Source organism: Crocodylus porosus, unplaced genomic scaffold (genome assembly GCF_001723895.1).
Source record: "Crocodylus porosus isolate Cpor-Errol unplaced genomic scaffold, CroPor_comp1, whole genome shotgun sequence".
Taxonomy (NCBI): Eukaryota; Metazoa; Chordata; order Crocodylia; family Crocodylidae; genus Crocodylus; species Crocodylus porosus.
The window spans coordinates 7,614,909-7,631,944 of NW_017728940.1; the positions used below are offsets into that span (position 1 = coordinate 7,614,909).

General features: G+C 45.6%; 1 protein-coding gene across 1 annotated transcript in view; it reads left to right on the plus strand.

Annotated features, from left to right (window-relative positions):
- Positions 1-11,192, plus strand: part of PPP1R8 (protein phosphatase 1 regulatory subunit 8) — a 24,404-nt gene extending 13,212 nt beyond the window's left edge. Inside the window, exons 4-8 of the mRNA XM_019547875.1 lie at positions 4,239-4,392; positions 5,176-5,396; positions 7,035-7,179; positions 7,819-7,883; positions 8,739-11,192. Coding sequence (XP_019403420.1) covers positions 4,239-4,392; positions 5,176-5,396; positions 7,035-7,179; positions 7,819-7,883; positions 8,739-9,092 — 939 coding nt within the window. The 3' untranslated portion in view covers positions 9,093-11,192. The remainder of the gene's footprint in view (positions 1-4,238; positions 4,393-5,175; positions 5,397-7,034; positions 7,180-7,818; positions 7,884-8,738) is intronic.
- The last annotated feature ends 5,844 nt before the right edge of the window (positions 11,193-17,036 follow it).

Consider the following 17,036-nt stretch of genomic DNA (forward strand, 5'->3'; position numbering starts at 1 on the left):
TTCCTGCCCTTTGGGCAGGGGGCTGGACTCGATGATCTCCCGAGGTCCCTTCCAGCCCTGATGTCTATGAAATCTATGAAATATTGTACTGACTCGGCTTACCTTTTGCTGGGTACTGTAATAATTGCTGCTGCTAGGTGAAAGTGCCCCATGCATGTCCTGTGAGTGCACAGCCTGGCCAAGAAGCAGCTACAGTAGGAGCAGGCACTCCTGCATGCTTTGTTTATTTGATAAACCTGATGCAGGCAGCCTGCTTCTGCTGTGGTATTTCTTGGTCAGACTCCACACAAGGTGCGCTGGGCACTTTCACCTGGTCTTGGTGGTGCTGGCACCACAGCATCCTTGCAAGGGGCTTGCAGCACCCCAGAGTACAGCAGTGCCCTGGTACAGAATCACTGCTCTAGTCACAGGTTTGTATGTATGTCATGTTGCAGGAACTTAAGCCAGGCTGGAAGAAGCACCCTGTATGAATGCTGTTCCTTACTGGAAAGGTTCCCAACCACCGGACCACAAAGGCATGGCTGATGGTCCTCAGTATGCTAGTCACTTCTGGTCTACAGTTTGCTGGTCCACAGTATAAAAAAGTTCATTGCCTTACTGGGAGAGCCTTCTTATAGGAAGCTGATGAAACTGAAACATAAAAGGCATTCTTAATTTTGAATAGGTGTCCACATAGGGAGTAATGCAGTGTAAATATTGGATTTTACATTCATACCCTAGTTTTTTCAGTAAGTTTCTTGAATAGACAAGCTATCACTCTTCAGGTTCTTTTTATCACATTGTGTTCTCCCATCACCTGCTCCTCTGTATGGTCTATTTAGAACATAAGCTCCGTAGGGCAGGTATTATGTTGTCTCTGGCTTGTGTAGGAAGAGCACAGTCCAGTAATAAGTTCTTAACGCATTTAATTAGTGAGGACCTGGTGTCCCTAATCTAAGTCTCCTGTGTTGTGTTGTAATCTTTCATCTTGCCTTTCTACCAAATATAAGCCATTTCCAACAACTTCAGTGTGAAGAATCATCTTTCAGTTGTCCTGCATATCTATATTCCAGTTTCTCTGACATTGTTACTGCTAGCAAAATAGGCTGAGAGTTGGAGTGAACTAAGCACTTGATACTAACCAAGCTATCTGTATCTCAGATTTCTATAGAGCTCTGAGATGCACTTCGTGATTGCTGGGTCTGAGAAGTGCAACATCAAAACAAACAGCCATGCAGTATTTAAGCTCACTGTGTGGAGGATCACACTGGGTTATAACTCAGAGGCACAGATGTATTTTTAGCACATTCCATGTGGTGAAATGAGGCTGTAAAGTTTTCATGAAGTTTCACTGTATTAGTGTATGATGATGTTTGCATCTTGGCAAAGTACATGCAAAATGCTGATAATGTTTTTACCCTGAGTTCAGACAGTTACAAATGAACACATAGGATTTGTCCAGTCCTTTGGAACTAGACGAGAGGTGTGAAAAATTCTTAGATTAGTTCTTATGGCACTGAATGTTACAAGAGGCTTTACTCATGGGGATCAGCATGTTCACATCTGGTTCTGTTCACCCAGTTGGAGGGAGTTACTGGGAGGAGATGGAAGCTCCATATACTTTTTGCATGATAAAACATGGGATCACAGAATTCAGTAGCACAAAAATAGTGAATACTGGAAAAGCAAATAGGGAATTATAGCTTGTGAGTAAGGCACTTTTAGAACTGGTATAAAAGCTTTGGGGAGTCATAACAGATACTAACCAAATATCTCCCAGCAAATTATTAAAAGAATAAGGTGGACGCAAGGCAACATTCACAAAGGAATATGTAGATAAAATTATATGAGGTCTTCAGAAGATTTTCTATGAAATAGGGAGATAACCAAACAAATCAGAATCTTTTCAGCTTTTCAAGGAAAAGCTAGTAAAATAGTACTAGCCAGAGGAGCGAACAACAATAGGAAGTGTTGTTTAAAATATACATGATGTTGATTTTAAGGTAAGATGGTTAAATCGTGCTTCAGGAATGGCTGAGAAACCTGACTCCTTTTTAAATTCTGCTCTATCAGAATTTATATTTGTCAGCTTGGAGTTAAAGAAAAGTTAATGCCAACTGCAATTCATGAGGTACAAATAAGAGATTATATGGGGAATGTGAGCAAGGAATAATTGTTGGATCCAGGTGACCTAATCTGTAGGTGGCTAGAATACAGAAACTGATAACATAGTGCCTGACATCTCATGAAATAATGCGCCAAAAACTTGTTCAAAGTGGCCTAGATATGAGCACCCTCTTGTTGATTGAAAGCTGGTTGTGGGACCAGTTATGAAGGGATTTGTGATAAATAAAAATGTGTGGTATTAGAGCGAGGATTTTTTCTGGTCTTTATTACGTCTTTTTGTTAGTGATCTAGCAGAGGGAATAAACAGCTGGAATTCACTAAATATTCATTACTGGATACTAAATTGTGAGAAGCTGGAAGTAGGAGGAGGCTAGAGAAATTCAGATTAGAGGGACAAAAATGTAGGCTGGAACATGAAATTCAGCTCAGAAAAATGTAGGTTAATACATTTGGGGCAAATTAATTTGAAATAAAAATTCAATGCGGCAGAGTAATCTGAAAAGCAGATTACTGCTGAAAGAACTTTAAAGGTTATAATGGACAACTAATTAGATGTGGTTTCACAAAGTGATTTTGTAGAAAATGAGGCCATATAATGTGTGTGTGAATAAGGCGTAAAAATAGAAATCAAGATACATGTGGTCACATTCTGTGTTCTGCTGCTTGCTTGTTGTATGATTTAGTGAATTGTCACAGAATGAGCGGGATGGAGTTACCTGTTTCTTCCCCCTGCAACTATAGGACTTTAGGATATGATTGTACCTGGAACATGGATATGTTGCAGGCACTATCATTAATAATGAAACTGGCAATCTGGAGAGCAAAAAATGGAATTTAAGAGTGGGAGTGGGGGAGTGGGATGAAGGATTAAGCCTTCTCCAGTTTTATATTCCTATATTAAGGAATGATTCTAGGAACAACTTGACTTACAAAAAATGGTAACATTTTTGCAGGTGAATTGGAGTGTTAAGTGTTTGGCATATGAGACTCCAAAATTCAGTAGAAAGCTAAGAGGTGCCCAGCTAAGATTTCATAAATTAAGAAGCTGCTTTGCACACAAGATGATATTAACTTACTCCCTTTAGGATGCCATCACCTTGAAACATTCTGTGGTTAGGAGGGATTATTTACTGAAATTTGAAAAAATCCCCTAAAGCGGAAGTCGTGACCTATGGCCTGCAGGCTGGATGCAGCCTGCAAAATGATCCAGTATGGCCTGCAAAACCTTAATATGGCATGGGGAAGCCAGTGGTACAGAGATGCGCTGTTCTGCCCATCCTCACTGCAGTGTTCCCTGCCACTGCAGAGCCTGCTGCTACTCTACCACATATGTGCTCACCCTTCTGCAGAGGGGCTAGAGATCAGCAGTGAGGGTTAGTGCAAGAAGCTGACAACTCCAGGGGGTGGAGGCATGGGGTCTATGGGGCCTCCTTAAATATTGATTATCGATAACCCCAAAATCTCTATCAGTGCACCCCTACTGTTTAGCATTTCCAAATTACAGTATTTGGCAACAGAGAAGTTCTTATGCTGATGCCACTTGTTAATGGAAGTGTGCTCTGTGGACATTAGGGTATTGAATCTTGGAATTTGTTTCTTTGTGGGTTTTTTAGGATTTATATAAAGGGGGTTTCTCAAATACCCAACTTTAAGCCACTGAAATAAGACTTTATTCATGTTTACACCATGGAACTAGAATTAATTAAGAAGAAGAAAGCTCAAATGATTTCTAGAATAGACCAGTACTAGGATAAACCAGCTAATTGGAGCTACAGGATGCTGTGGGGTAAATGGAGACATAAATCTATGCTGAAAGCTCTGGCCTTGTGAACAGAGATTATAGCAGAGTCAGTAAATTTCTTTCATCTTTAGTTGCTGAGGTTCTACATAGGGTGATGCTTGAGTTGTTTAATAAATTCAAAACAGAATTGAAATACCAGACAGACTTTAGTTTATAGAGTCCATGTATTATTCAGTGTATAATATTTTTCTACTAGGGTATTAAAGATTGTCTGATTAGGGTGGGTTTTCCTTTGTTTGCTTTATTTTCTCAAGTCTGTTTTTAGGAAGATCGGGGAGACTGCATGCATCTGATAAGGTAATGCTGCTATTTATTTGATATTCTACCTCAGAAACTGATCATTGATGAGAAGAAGTATTATCTGTTTGGGAGAAACCCTGATCTGTGCGATTTTACCATTGATCACCAGTCCTGCTCTCGGGTCCATGCTGCTTTGGTCTATCACAAACATCTTAAAAGGGTTTTCCTCATAGATCTTAACAGCAGTAAGTAACTTAAAGTTTAACCAGGGACAGTGTGGGGTGGTTTGTTTGTAAGTTGGATTTCAAAGATCTTCTGAAGAATGTTTGTGTGTGAAAGATTGAATGACAGAAATCTTGTCGCTCAGTAGAAATTTTATATCCGAGTACCAAAACATTCTTGAGTGTCCACAGAGCCCTGGTATTTTCCATTTGCACATACCAGGTGCTAGGTGATGACAATCTGGATCAGCATCCTGAGACTAGGTCAAGCTGGGGCTGAATAACGCGTATATGTTCAGCTGGGGCTGAATAATGCTTGTATTACTCATGTGACCTCTTCCTCATCCAGCATGAAATGTACAATTTTCTAGGCTCTGGAGTAGTTGAAGGAGAGGAAGAAGTTTCCTGATTTCCTTCTTAACTACATCAGAAGTTTCTTCATAATTCTCATTGAAAGGGCATTACCATTCAGTAGGGCAGTTTTCCAAAAGCTGGAGCCCAGGGGAGGTCCCTTCTCTATGAAAAGGGTGGATATAGGTGGGTTACCGTAGGAGTTAAAGGAATCCTGAAATGGAATGGCACTTGTCACTTTTACTCCTGACTTGTTGGGAAGAGCTGACACTTCAGAGGCTGGGTGTTTGTCCAGTGCTTGAATGAAAGAGTTTGCTGTATGAAGTTACCTCAGTGACACAAAACTCAAGGCACAGGTGCTGAATTTCTCGATAGCTAAGCTGGAATGTTGGAAATCCCAGACACCTCAGTGACAGCTGACGAACTGTTTCTTTTCCATTCTGATGTTCTCTTCAGCACATGGTACATTCTTGGGTCATATACGTTTGGAACCTCACAAACCCCAACAGATTCCCATTGACTCCACGGTTTCATTTGGTGCCTCTACACGAGCATACACTCTGCGAGAGAAGCCTCAGACACTGCCATCAGCAGTTAAAGGAGATGAGAAGATGGGCGGTGAAGATGAGGAGCTCAAAGGCTTGCTGGGCCTGCCAGAGGAAGAGACAGAGCTTGATGTGAGCACTGCAGAATATTGAGATTCTAGATCGGGTGGGCAGTTATTTGGGCCCAAGGGCCACATATGGAGTTATGCTGAGCTGTCACAGGCTGGGTCAGCACCCTCTCACCACCTTTGTGGGGCTTTGGGTGGGCAGGGAGCTGTTTTAGGAGTGGGGCAGGTGAAGTCAAGATCATTGGGCTAGGTCTCAGGGTGGTGACAGCTCAGGGCAGGGGCCTGGGCTGAGCTGCGGTCTGCTCCCTGCCTGCTCCTGCCCTGTGGTGGGGTGTGTATGGGAGTGAGAGGCATGTTGTTGGGGGGAGGGAGGAGCTGCCTGGGTGTTAGGTCCTGGGAGCCAGCCAGATGGGAGGGGAGGGATCGGGAGGCAGGGGGCACGTGCACCAGAGCTTGCCTGGGTGGCGGGGTCTGGCTGTTCTCATGGTGCTCCACGTGGGGTTGAGCCCTACCTGGGGCAGCCCATGCTGTGGGCCCCCTGGGCTGGGCCTGGCCTGTGCACAGCTTCTGGTGGGTCTATTCCTGGTTCGGCTGCAGCCAGCTGGATGCTGCTTTGCTCCCCTCACCTTCAGCGTGAGCCACCTGGCTGAAGCTTCTCCCACCTGCCCACTCATATTAGTGCAACAGGGGGCAGGATGGAGGTGAGGGCAGCAGAGCAGCTGCTCTTCACATTGGGTGGGCAGAGTGGGTGGAAGGCAGCCAGGAACTGAACCTGGAGCCCCATGCACTGAGGCAGGAGCTTCCCATCTGAACCTCCCCCTCCACTCAGAGGGGCAGAGGCAGGAGCAAGAGGAGGAGCCATCAATGGAGGCAAGAGGAACAGAACAGCCCAGCCAGCCTGCGCCTGGGTCAGCACACTTAGCTTGCAGCATGGTGGTTCCTGGTACAGCTGCAGCTGGCCAGGTGCTGTTCTGCTCCCCTCGCCTCCAGCGGCAGCTCTTCCTCCCACTCCTGCCCCTGCTGCACTGCACCAGGTGGACAGAGGGGAAGCTTCGGCTGGGCGTTTCCTGCTAGAGGCAAGGGGAGCAGAGCAGCACCGGGAGCAGCCACACCAGATGCTGCACATGCTGGTTAGGGCTTGGGCCAGTGGGCGCAGGCAGGAATATGGCACAGGTACCCAGCTGCAGATCAGATCCAGTTGGTTGGCAGGTTGCATCTGGCCCACAGGGCATATTTTGCCCACTCCTGTTCTAGATGGATGATATTCATGTCCTTTAGTTAGTGATATTAGGTCTCTACATTTCCTGGTCTTGAAGGTTGTTTAAGAGGCGTTTGCTGCTGGTAGGCATTCACAAGCTATCTTATTCCACAACAGCAGGCTTGTCTTTGTGCTGCTTTCCAGGAGTCCTTATGTCAGGCCTTGGATATTTGCTTACAAACACCCAATCATGCTCTTTTACCAGGTCAATAGCAGTTTCCCAACCCTATTGCTCATGCTATCAGGAGCCATTGTAGCCTTATCACCTGCATTCAGCTAGTGAAGATCAGGCTGACAGTGGGGCAGAGAACAGTGCATTGATGCTGGCCGTCATACCTTTTCTTCATTTGATGCTGTGTTTTGCTGTTAACTAGCACAGGTGCATGGTTAGATTTGCATACGTTACAGCCATACCGACCGTTTATTCCATGAATGTTTCCTTAGAACCTGACAGAGTTTAACACAGCCCATAACAAGAGAATTTCAACTCTTACCATAGAAGAAGGGAATTTGGATATCCAGAGACCAAAGAGAAAACGGAAGAACTCAAGAGTGACATTCAGTGATGATGATGAGATAATAAATCCAGGTGAGTTTGCTTTTCTCTCCTCAAAACTCGACAGTGCTACTCTACCCCATTAGGATTCCTATGACAAGCAAGTTAATAGGAAAGTGCTACCACCACTCCCTACTCCACGTGCAGTCACTCCCACCCCTCCACTCCAGGTTATCTGCCTCAGGTAACCAGAATTTTTACATAACCAGCACCTGGCATTGCCCACTCATGCCAGATAGCAGGGATTTTATTGTAGTAGATTTTGGAGATTTCTCACTAACTTCTACTGACTGCCCCTTGGGTCCTTCATGAACTAGTCATTACCACTTCAACTGTTAAGCAGTAAGAGTAGCACTAAGTACCTTGCTTCTCATTTGAGGATTTTGGCTGTTAAAACCATGGGAAAAATTAAAATTTAAGCATGATCAGGTAGCCTGACCCCAGAAGCTCTGCAACAAACCCTCCCAACTTCAAACCCAGGAGCCAGTGTTTGGTGCTGCCACTAGATGGCCCCACCAGTACATTTTAATTCATCTCTGTAGATTTGCCTGACCAAACACAACTCTTAGAATCCCAGCTTCGTAAAGAGAAGGTACTGATTCGTCATAAATCCCCTTGTGTGCCATATGCCAACTGTTTCCAGCTTTTTTACTGAATGTGTCATTCTTACAGAGGATGTGGACCCCTCCGTTGGGCGTTTCAGAAACATGGTACAGACAGCAGTAGTCCCAGTTAAGGTAACGAATCATTTCTAAAGCTATCAACAAGAAACTACAGTGGTAGTCCATAATTCCTGTATGAATTGTTCTCTTAAAAGTAGCATACTAGAGATGGAAATATTTCAGTTATTTAAAAAGCAAGTGACCAAAAGTTTGTGCCTATTTACCTCCAGTTACCTTGGTTAAAAGAAGTGTCAGGACTGTAAATTCAAGTTTAGGCCATTTTACAAAATGTTAGATCAGTATGTTTGTCCTTAAAATGCCTTTTGGCTTAGTGGTAAATGGCAAAAAACAAGTAGGAAATACTGGTCAATTTCCAGCGTGGTGAAAGTTTTAGAATAAAGGTGGCCAACCCACCACACACGTGCTACAAGTAGCACAGGCAGCTATTGCATGGTACATGAGGCCTAGATGCTCAGTAAAAAGACACTGGAATTGGAGGCAAAGGGGCTTGATATTGATGCGAGAGGGAGTGTCAGGTGTCACCATCCAGAGCCAAGATAACCATTTCCTCACTTAACAGCTGCCAACAAATTCAGGGCTTTGGATCTTTGCTTGCCATATAAACCTGTAGTGATTGGCAGGCCAGGGGATGGTTAACCTAGCTCTTGACAGTGATGCTTTTTCTCCAAGCATCTGGAGGCTTGAGTCCCCTTGCCTCCAGTCCAGCACCCCAAGGTAAAATCTATCAGGTACACCTGTAGGGGGGCAGATATCAAATCAACCATCACGGAGGGGTGAGAGTTTAATTTGTGGCATGCCATGAAGGCTGGGTACTGCTGTGCTAGAAGGTTATAGATGGGAACTGGAATAACTTATTCTATTGTTAAATACTAAATAGTTCTTTAAATACTTTATTCTGTCCAACTGCAGAAAAAACGGATGGAAAACTCGGGCTCACTGACCACAGATGAATCTTCAACACGGCGCATGCAAAACTTCCCCTACAGTGGAGGATTATATGGTGGCTTACCTCCCACCCACAATGAGGCAGGTTCCCAGTCGCATGGCGTTCATGGGACAGCACTGATTGGAGGCCTGCCCATGCCGTACCCTAATCTAGCCCCTGATGTGGACTTGACTCCCGTTGTGCCATCAACAGTTAACATGAACCCTGCCCCGAACCCTGCTGTCTTTAATCCTGAAGCTGTGAATGAACCCAAGAAGAAGAAATATGCAAAGGAGGCCTGGCCAGGCAAGAAGCCCACCCCTTCTCTACTGATCTGAGATGGGCTTCGTTTGGGGGCGGGGGGTGATGAACTTGAGAAACTGTTTGTGTGCAGTATCGTCTTTTTTAAATTTATGTCCTAACTGCACGTAATATCCAGAACGGAAGGGTGATTTATCCCTTAAAGATCTGTCTTCAGAACTTTTTTATATGAATGTAAAAATACATATCTCACCTACTTTTGAACCAAATTGTCTAGCAGCCTTTTCTCTTTGCCATTAATATAGAGATAAACTTCAGAGTCAATAAGCCTGGTGAGAATAAAGGGATAGTGTCAAGTAATTTAGGCCTCAGACTTTTTAACATAATCCTGTAAACACACAAGACTAGGTGTAGTGCTTATACTGTGAGTAACTTGACTCCAGTTATAGCGTTCATAGTAGTTCACACTACTTCAGAAGTCAGTGCTTGCAGGGTCACACCTAAATTCAATACTTAATCAAGTCATTAGGAGTAAATTTAAACAATTACTAAATGATATAAGTAAAATAACTTTCATTTTTACTTTTACAAAACCTTACAACAGGTTTCTGTTTGAGTGCAAGCATTCTCTTGTTGTATTTGCCATCTTGAACATGAGTACATCTAATGCTCTCACAAGGACTGGAGATGTGGTCAGAAAAGTAAAACTGAAACTAAGTAGACAGTTTTCTCTAAACATTCTGTTACACCTGAAAAGCAAATAGCAAAGAAATGGCAAATACCATTGTAGTCTCAGCCGTCTTATAACACACATAAGGACATATGTGAACCTTTCAACACAAGTGAAATATCCTTTTTTGCGTTTCTATCTGTGTCTGGGAGGGGACCCTTTAAATTGACAATCATAGAGCATGAGAGGCATGACAGTTTGTGAAAAATAGTCAGCAGCATTGGATTGTTCTCATAGTTTCTATGTTGTCTTTAATAACTAAAACCACATGCAGTTTTCTACATTATTGTCCTTTTCCTTGTTAAAATGGGGGATGGGTTGAAAAAAAAAGCTAGCATATTTCTAAAGTGAACCCAGTTTTCTGATGAAAATTAAGTGCATCTGAACCAAATCAGTTTTCCTAGTTTGGGTGTGCGGCACTCTGTGGTTTGATATGAGTGTTCTTTCATTTCAAACAAAATGGGAATTTTGAGTTGGATATTCCCTCTAGCCCCACAAAGCGTAGGTTCCCCAAACTGTATGAATGCATTCATATATTATTTTGTATTTTAAATATTTGTGGGCAGTCTTTGTATCATTTAGCATAGCATAGTATAGCATAGCTCAAGTACTTACTCAAAGTACTATTCGGGGAATTTCTCCAGGTTATGTGCACTTAAACATAACTGTCCTCTCCCAGAAGTCCACCAGTGCAGGTAGCTGCTTGGCAAGCTAGTATTTTGAAAATGTAACTGCCATCAGAGAGACTGTTCCTTTTAACGTATCCCATCTGGTTGTACACTCTTGTACTCTTTTGGACAGCTGTTCCAAAAATCAATATGGCTTTTGCTTCTGTAAACTACAGAATGAAAACTTCTGTCATGATATATGATAAAAATGAGCTGGTAATCCAGGATTGGGTTGATGTTCCTCTCTATTCTTCCCTCCCTCTCTCTCTCTGTTCCTCCCTCTCTGCCCCATCCCCCTCCCCCCACCTCAATCCCATTTGGCTCAGCTAGCTAAAATGGCTCTTGTTCATCTTCTTTCATTCCAAGTACTTTACATGTTGCACTTCAGACTAATTCTTTTGATTTTCAGCTTTATTTTTTCCTAGGCTTCAGGACTTCCTCTTTCCTGCCAGTCTGTGTTTTGAAGACAATTCTTTAGGGTGTAAGTAGTTAGGGCAAGTAAAAATTGAACAGTACTTTATTTTTACAAGTGACTTCTTGCAAGATCTCCCTTGGGAAAGGGAACTTTACTGCTTGTCACTTTTGAAGCTCTTCTCGTCCCTGGGATTGTACCAGCTCTCATTATTTCAGAGCTCTGAAGCCTTTACAGGCCAGTACAGGATGGGGCCTGACACCATGAGGTTTGTACATTTGTGTAATAGGCCTTTTCATGCTTTCTGTTTAGCTTTTTACCTGTAACCTTTACTACATTGTAAATTAAATTCAGATTTTGCCATTTTGGAAAGTTTAGTGTGTTTTTTCCCATGCTAGACTCCCACTGCAATTGGGAGCTTGCATTGCTTCTTGAAGGTTTCTGCTCATGCAACTACCTGTCACTTCATACCTCTCTCTTAGTGAGACTGATGCATGCTCCTGGTTAGGGCATCTGGCAGTCTTAATTATGCTCCAAACTTCAGGTTGCCTGCACCCGAGCCTTGCTGCTCCAGGATCATTGTTTCACTTTTACATAAACTGTGCTAAACACTGTTTCTGACACTTAGTCCGTGTGCCTCAGGCAGAGCTCTCTATGGCGATCTGGCTCTGAGCTATGCTTCAGGACCCAGCAGTATAACTGTTTCTGCCCAGAAACCTTCTGCCCAAGCCAGGCCTGGGACAGCCTAGACCCTCCACAGCCTTGTCCACCCTCTTCCAATACACATGCCCTAAGCTTCTAGGACTGGAGTTGGGAGACGAGGCAGTAGAATAGTGATAAAAAATAACTGCTCAAAATTGTGTGGTGGGAAGGCTTGCAAAATGAACACTAACTATATGCTGTTCTAGAGCTTAAACTCCTGCAGTTGCAGATCTGCCTGCCCAAGCAGACTTCTGAGTAGCTGTCAGAGTCCCCATTGCTGTCAGGGACAGTTTTTCCTCAAGTGTGGCATTGCCTGCTTGGGTTGGCAGTGATTTTCCAGTTGTTTTCTGGTTTTGACTTTTAAAAAGAAAAGGAAGTCAGTCTCCAGCTAGTGGCATAGGGAACCTTCAAGTTGTGAAGTAAATGTTTACTGATACAGTTTTGCCAATCTATGAAGAGCCATGAATAGTTCTGAGCAGTGAAAGCTGCCCCATGTAATGCATGTTGCTTCAGACATCAGCGATATTCTAAGTCTCAATACTGTTAGCCATTTCATTACTTAACAGGAGGGATCTGGGTTTTTTGTTTGCCATGGAAAAATGTGGAATTTCTCCTTTAAAGGAGAAGAGCACAGGAAACCACTGTGGGAGAAAAGCACAGGGAGTGGGGCAGGGTTGGCAGCTGGGGGTGCTACCCAGCCAGGACAGAAATGTTCAGCCACAGGGCCTGGCTGGGGGAGTGGGATGGAGCCACAGGTGGCTCATTCCAGGGGTGGTGCAAGGGTTGGCTCCCCACTGTTGTGTGCATTCCCATGGAGGAGGGGTGCAGATTTCTACATGGGGCAGGGAATGATGCAGGCTGCCTGCTGGGGGTTTGGGACTCCCAGCCCTGCTGCCTTGTATGGCTCAGTGAGTGGGACCTGGCATGGGAGGGTGGAGTGGGGCTGCTGCTACCAGGACCTCTGTGCTAGCCATGCTGCCAAGGTGTGGTGCCCCTTACACCCTGCTGCTTCTGGGTGGCCATGGGGTACCTCACCATTGTAGAGCAGCTGGTGGGGGCTCCCTGTGGTGGCGGTGGCAGCACAACATCTCCAGGGGGAAGGGCAGCGGGGTAGGGAGCCCTGAACCCACAGCACGTCCTTTCCTGTCCACGACAGGGTCTGCTAGGCTCCAGCCATCCTGCTCGCAGGAGGAGAAACAGGTCTCCATGCTCCTCTTCAGCTGCAGCGGCCACCATAGCCTTAGCAACTGGGAGCTCCCTCCGGCAGGGCTGTGGGGGGTATGGTGGCTTGGGAATGAGTGGTACCAGTATATTAGGGCTACTCAGCACCAGAAAACAGTTGAGGGGGGGAAGGGCTGGGGCACTGCTGAAGCTGGACTCACATCCTGGTGAGAAAAGGGGGCAGGCAGAGCTCTTACAAACCCACCAAAATATATAAGTATTTAGAATTTATTTTCTTATAATGAATGAGGCACTGGTAGGCTTCCAAATTGCTTTAATATTGTAAATATAGGAATAAAATATTGTGTTCAACTGATACCTGTATATATAGGGCTTCATTTTAATCACAAAAAAATGTGAATTTTGGATGTTTTAATTGGATAATTTGGGTTTTTGATGAGAGATTGTAGAATTTCTGAACAGAGCAAACCAGGATCCTTGCTCATCAGTCTGAAAGGGAGGGGGTGTCCAGGCTAGGGCCATCCCACTTCTTCACAGCTGGCAATGGGGTGGGAGGGGAGACGGACTGTTCGGTAGTGCGTAAGGTGTTGCACAGAGTTGGACTGGCTCAGAGGTGCAGCCACAAAGGGAGGAAAGAGATGTTCCCCTACATGCTGTGCAGGAGCAGACTCTTTCAGGGCTGAGGGTAATGTATCCCTGCTCTCTTACCTATGTCATGCAAAAGTTCACCTGCCTTCATGGTAGGGGAAGATCAAAGATTTTGGAAAGGGGGGGTGCAGGAGGAGCAACCTGAGCTGTTGGTATTGCTGTGCCCTGCCTGCCAGCCTGTTTTTCTCCCTCTCCAGGAAGGCAGACTGCTTCAAGTCCCTCAAGCAAGTCTGCCCTCCCTTCCCCTGCCCTTGATGGGGGGGTGGGGAAAGGAGGTGCTGCTGCGCACAGAGAGAAGGTGGAGGACAGGAGTGCATTTCAGAAGGATTTCAACAGATTGGAAAGCTGGGCTGGAGCTAACAGGGTGAAGTTCAGTGCTGAAAATGCAAGGAGCTCCCCTTGGGAAGAATGCTCACAAATACAAAACGGGTGACACCTGGCAGGATCACAGCACTGGTCACTGATGACAGAAGACAAAAGGATATGGGACTCAGGGCAGCTGCACAAAAGGTGACTGCAGTTTTGGGAGGTATCCACAGAAGCATTAGGTGCAAAACACGAGAGGTAATAGTGCGTCAACACTTAGCATTGTTTAGGCCTCCACTAGAGTATTATGTGCAGTTTTGGGCTCCACATTTTGAAAGGACATGGAGAGAGTCCAGAGGCAGGTGACAAAGATGAAAACGGGGCTTGGCTTGGAGAGCAAATCATACGAAGAGAGGCTGAAGGAGCTAGGCATGTTCAGCTTGAAGATAAGGTGCTTAGGAAGGGACATGATAGCCTTCAAATACTCAAAGGGCTCCCATAAAAAGAGGAGAAATACCTTTTCTCTCTTGCTGTGGAGTAGGATGCAGAGTAGTGGCTTGAAGTTGCAGCAAAGTGGGTATCAGGAAGAGCTTCTTCACTGTTAGAGCTGTTAGGGAGACAGTGGAACAGGCTGCCCAGGTCAGGTGGGGATTCTTCAACACTGGAGGTGCCTAGGAGGAGGTTGTGTGCATACATGTGGTTTGGGGAGTGATATAGGAATAGCTACGCCTATGCTATTTTATAGGTATTTCCCATGCTTCTGGGCTTTGCTGGTTATGGCATGGGGTTGGGAGGGAATTCTGCCCCCCACCTCAACCCTGCAGCTGTGTGTCAGGATTTTGTATTTTGGGTTGGGTTTTTTTAAGCCCTCCTTAGAGGCATTGGGCACTGGCTGTAGACAAGGTTGGGGATTTTGACTGGTACATGCCAATGCTCCTGCTAAGATTTAAACCCAGAGGTTCCTGGCTACAGGGTCCTGCCCCTCTGCTCAGGGTCAGGCCAATCACCATATTTGGGGTCAGGAAAGAATTGTACCCCATGGCCAGGTCCATATGTTCTCGCTGGGTGTCGGGTGGGGGGGAATGTTGCCTTCCTCTGTAGCAGGGAGCATGGCTCTCTTCCTGGGATCTCTTTAATGTATTTTAACAACCTTTACAGAAGCAGGAGGTTGGCTGCCACGATCCCCCTCTACCTGTGGCAGGATAGGCTGTTATGTCTAGGGTTGTGTCAGCAGGGTTGACTGTAATTTTTGCTAAGAGATTAGACAATGGATTAGTGGAATGGTTTGGAAAAAATGAGGTTGTACCAGCTCCCGATTGTTACAGGCTGGGGGGGGCAGCTGAAAGGGAACCAGAAAGCATTCCAGCGCTTAGAGACACTGGTCAGCACGTGGTGAGGGTGTGGTGGTCATCTGACTCCAAAGAATATATTAGAGACATGTGGGACCAGCCTGCAGTGGGGTCAGGAGAAGAGTTGTCATCAGGGGCAGGTGTATGCAGGGGGAAGATAAGGTGTGGGCTTGCCAGATGCCACATGAAAGATGCAAAACCAATAGCATATGACCAGGACTTCCTGACAAGCATTGTGAACCTGACCCATTGCGTTTCCAGAGTAGCCTGTACTGAATCTGCTTGTGCAGATCTGCTCTTTGTTCAGCTGGGAGTGGCACTGGAAAGAGCAAAGCAGTTTCTGCTTTCAGCTTTCGTTCCAGGGTGAGTAGGATGTCTGCTGGGGTGGGTGGGGGGAGGAAAACAGAAAAAAACCCTAGCAGCAAAGTGATGCGTCATTTAAAATGCACACAGAAATGAGGTAGGACTATGAGCATCTCAGAGTGAAGAAAGCCAACTGTTTTTAACAGCAACCTGCCAGGATCCATCCTGCAGCCTTTTTCAAAAGCCCCCAGTCCTGCTGGCAGGAGGCTGACTGAGTGCAAGTGCTGTCCTCCAATCAACACAGCCTAGCTTTTCTGGCAAATCAACACTTTTCCAGGGCTTAGCACTGCTCCAGTGTCCTGAAGCCTCCTCCCTCCATGTTGCTCATTCCACTCCAGATCACCTCTGTACTCCCCATCTGCAGGCGTGGATCTAGACAGATGCAGTAGCGTGGCTGCATTCCCCTTTGGCTGTGTCACATGTGAGTTCTCAGTGCCAGATCTGCCTGGAGCCCGTGCTTTAGTGTAGCTACAGAGAGCCCTGGGGGTGAGTGTTACTGCCATTGCTCATTCCCTCCATTCCCCTGCAGCTAGGTTTAGCAGGAAGGGAGGGAAAGGGCAAAGAGCGGCAAGATTTCACCTTGTGGGCTCCAACCAGACCCATCTCAACCAAATGGTGAGCTCAGGGCTCACTACTTGTGAAGTTCCAGTGGGAACCCATGCTGGCAATGTAAGTTCAGCCCTAACTGTGCATGTGGCCAAAGTGTGCCAAAGTGTGGGGTGCCCCCCCTCCCACACGCATGCACGCTACTGCCTCTTTGTGATATGTTGGTATGTGCTTGGCCTAGGAGCTGCTTATCTAACATGAGGGCAGGTCTAAGTGGGGGAGAGGAAGAGATTCATGCTTTCCTCCACATCAAAATGGCAAAGGGGGTACATGTAACAGTGAGGCACAGTTAAAACTGGGCCTGCTTGGCACATAGCTCTTACCCGGCTCCCAGGGCATAGATGCAGCCCAGGTCTGTGCCCACTGTCACCATTATGCAGCTCTACATGGGACGGTAGGACTCTGCAAAACAGCTATGTTTCATTTCCGTTTCGGATTCAGCCATTTCAGAGGGACAGTGATTCGTTTTGGTGTTTCAGATCACTGTTCCGTTTCAATTCAGCCAAATCAGTTTCGGAGTTTCGATGCTGATTCGGATTGGCCGGGAAGAGGCAAGCACAACCAGGCAGCTACAGGTTTGCCCATGGCTTCTCCAGCTGTGCCCGCCTCTCCCTGGACACGGGGAGCCACAGGAGAAGCACCTGTGCCTGCCCTGCCAATCCCCATGCTCCGCTTGACCAGGCACTGAGGTCATTGCAGCACCTCCAGTTTCACTCTCTCCATCGTAGAATCGCTTGCACTACTTATTAGTTCCATTTCAGAACCACATTGAGGCAAATCTGATTCAGAACTACTTAAACCACATTCTTTTTCACTAAAGGCAGAGATGTGGGGCGGAAAATTTTCCACCCCACTTCTCTGAATAGGATGCAAACTGTAACTGTCTTATAGTTTTTAGCAAAGACTTTATATTATTTTCTCTTTTTTTTGTGTAACTGCTGCGCGGCACTCTCACATTTATGTAACCTTGAAGTAGACTGTTAATCAAAATGAATGCTTTGTACTTTTCTCCACTGGCATTAAGCTACACATGCACATTCTGTAAATTTCATTTC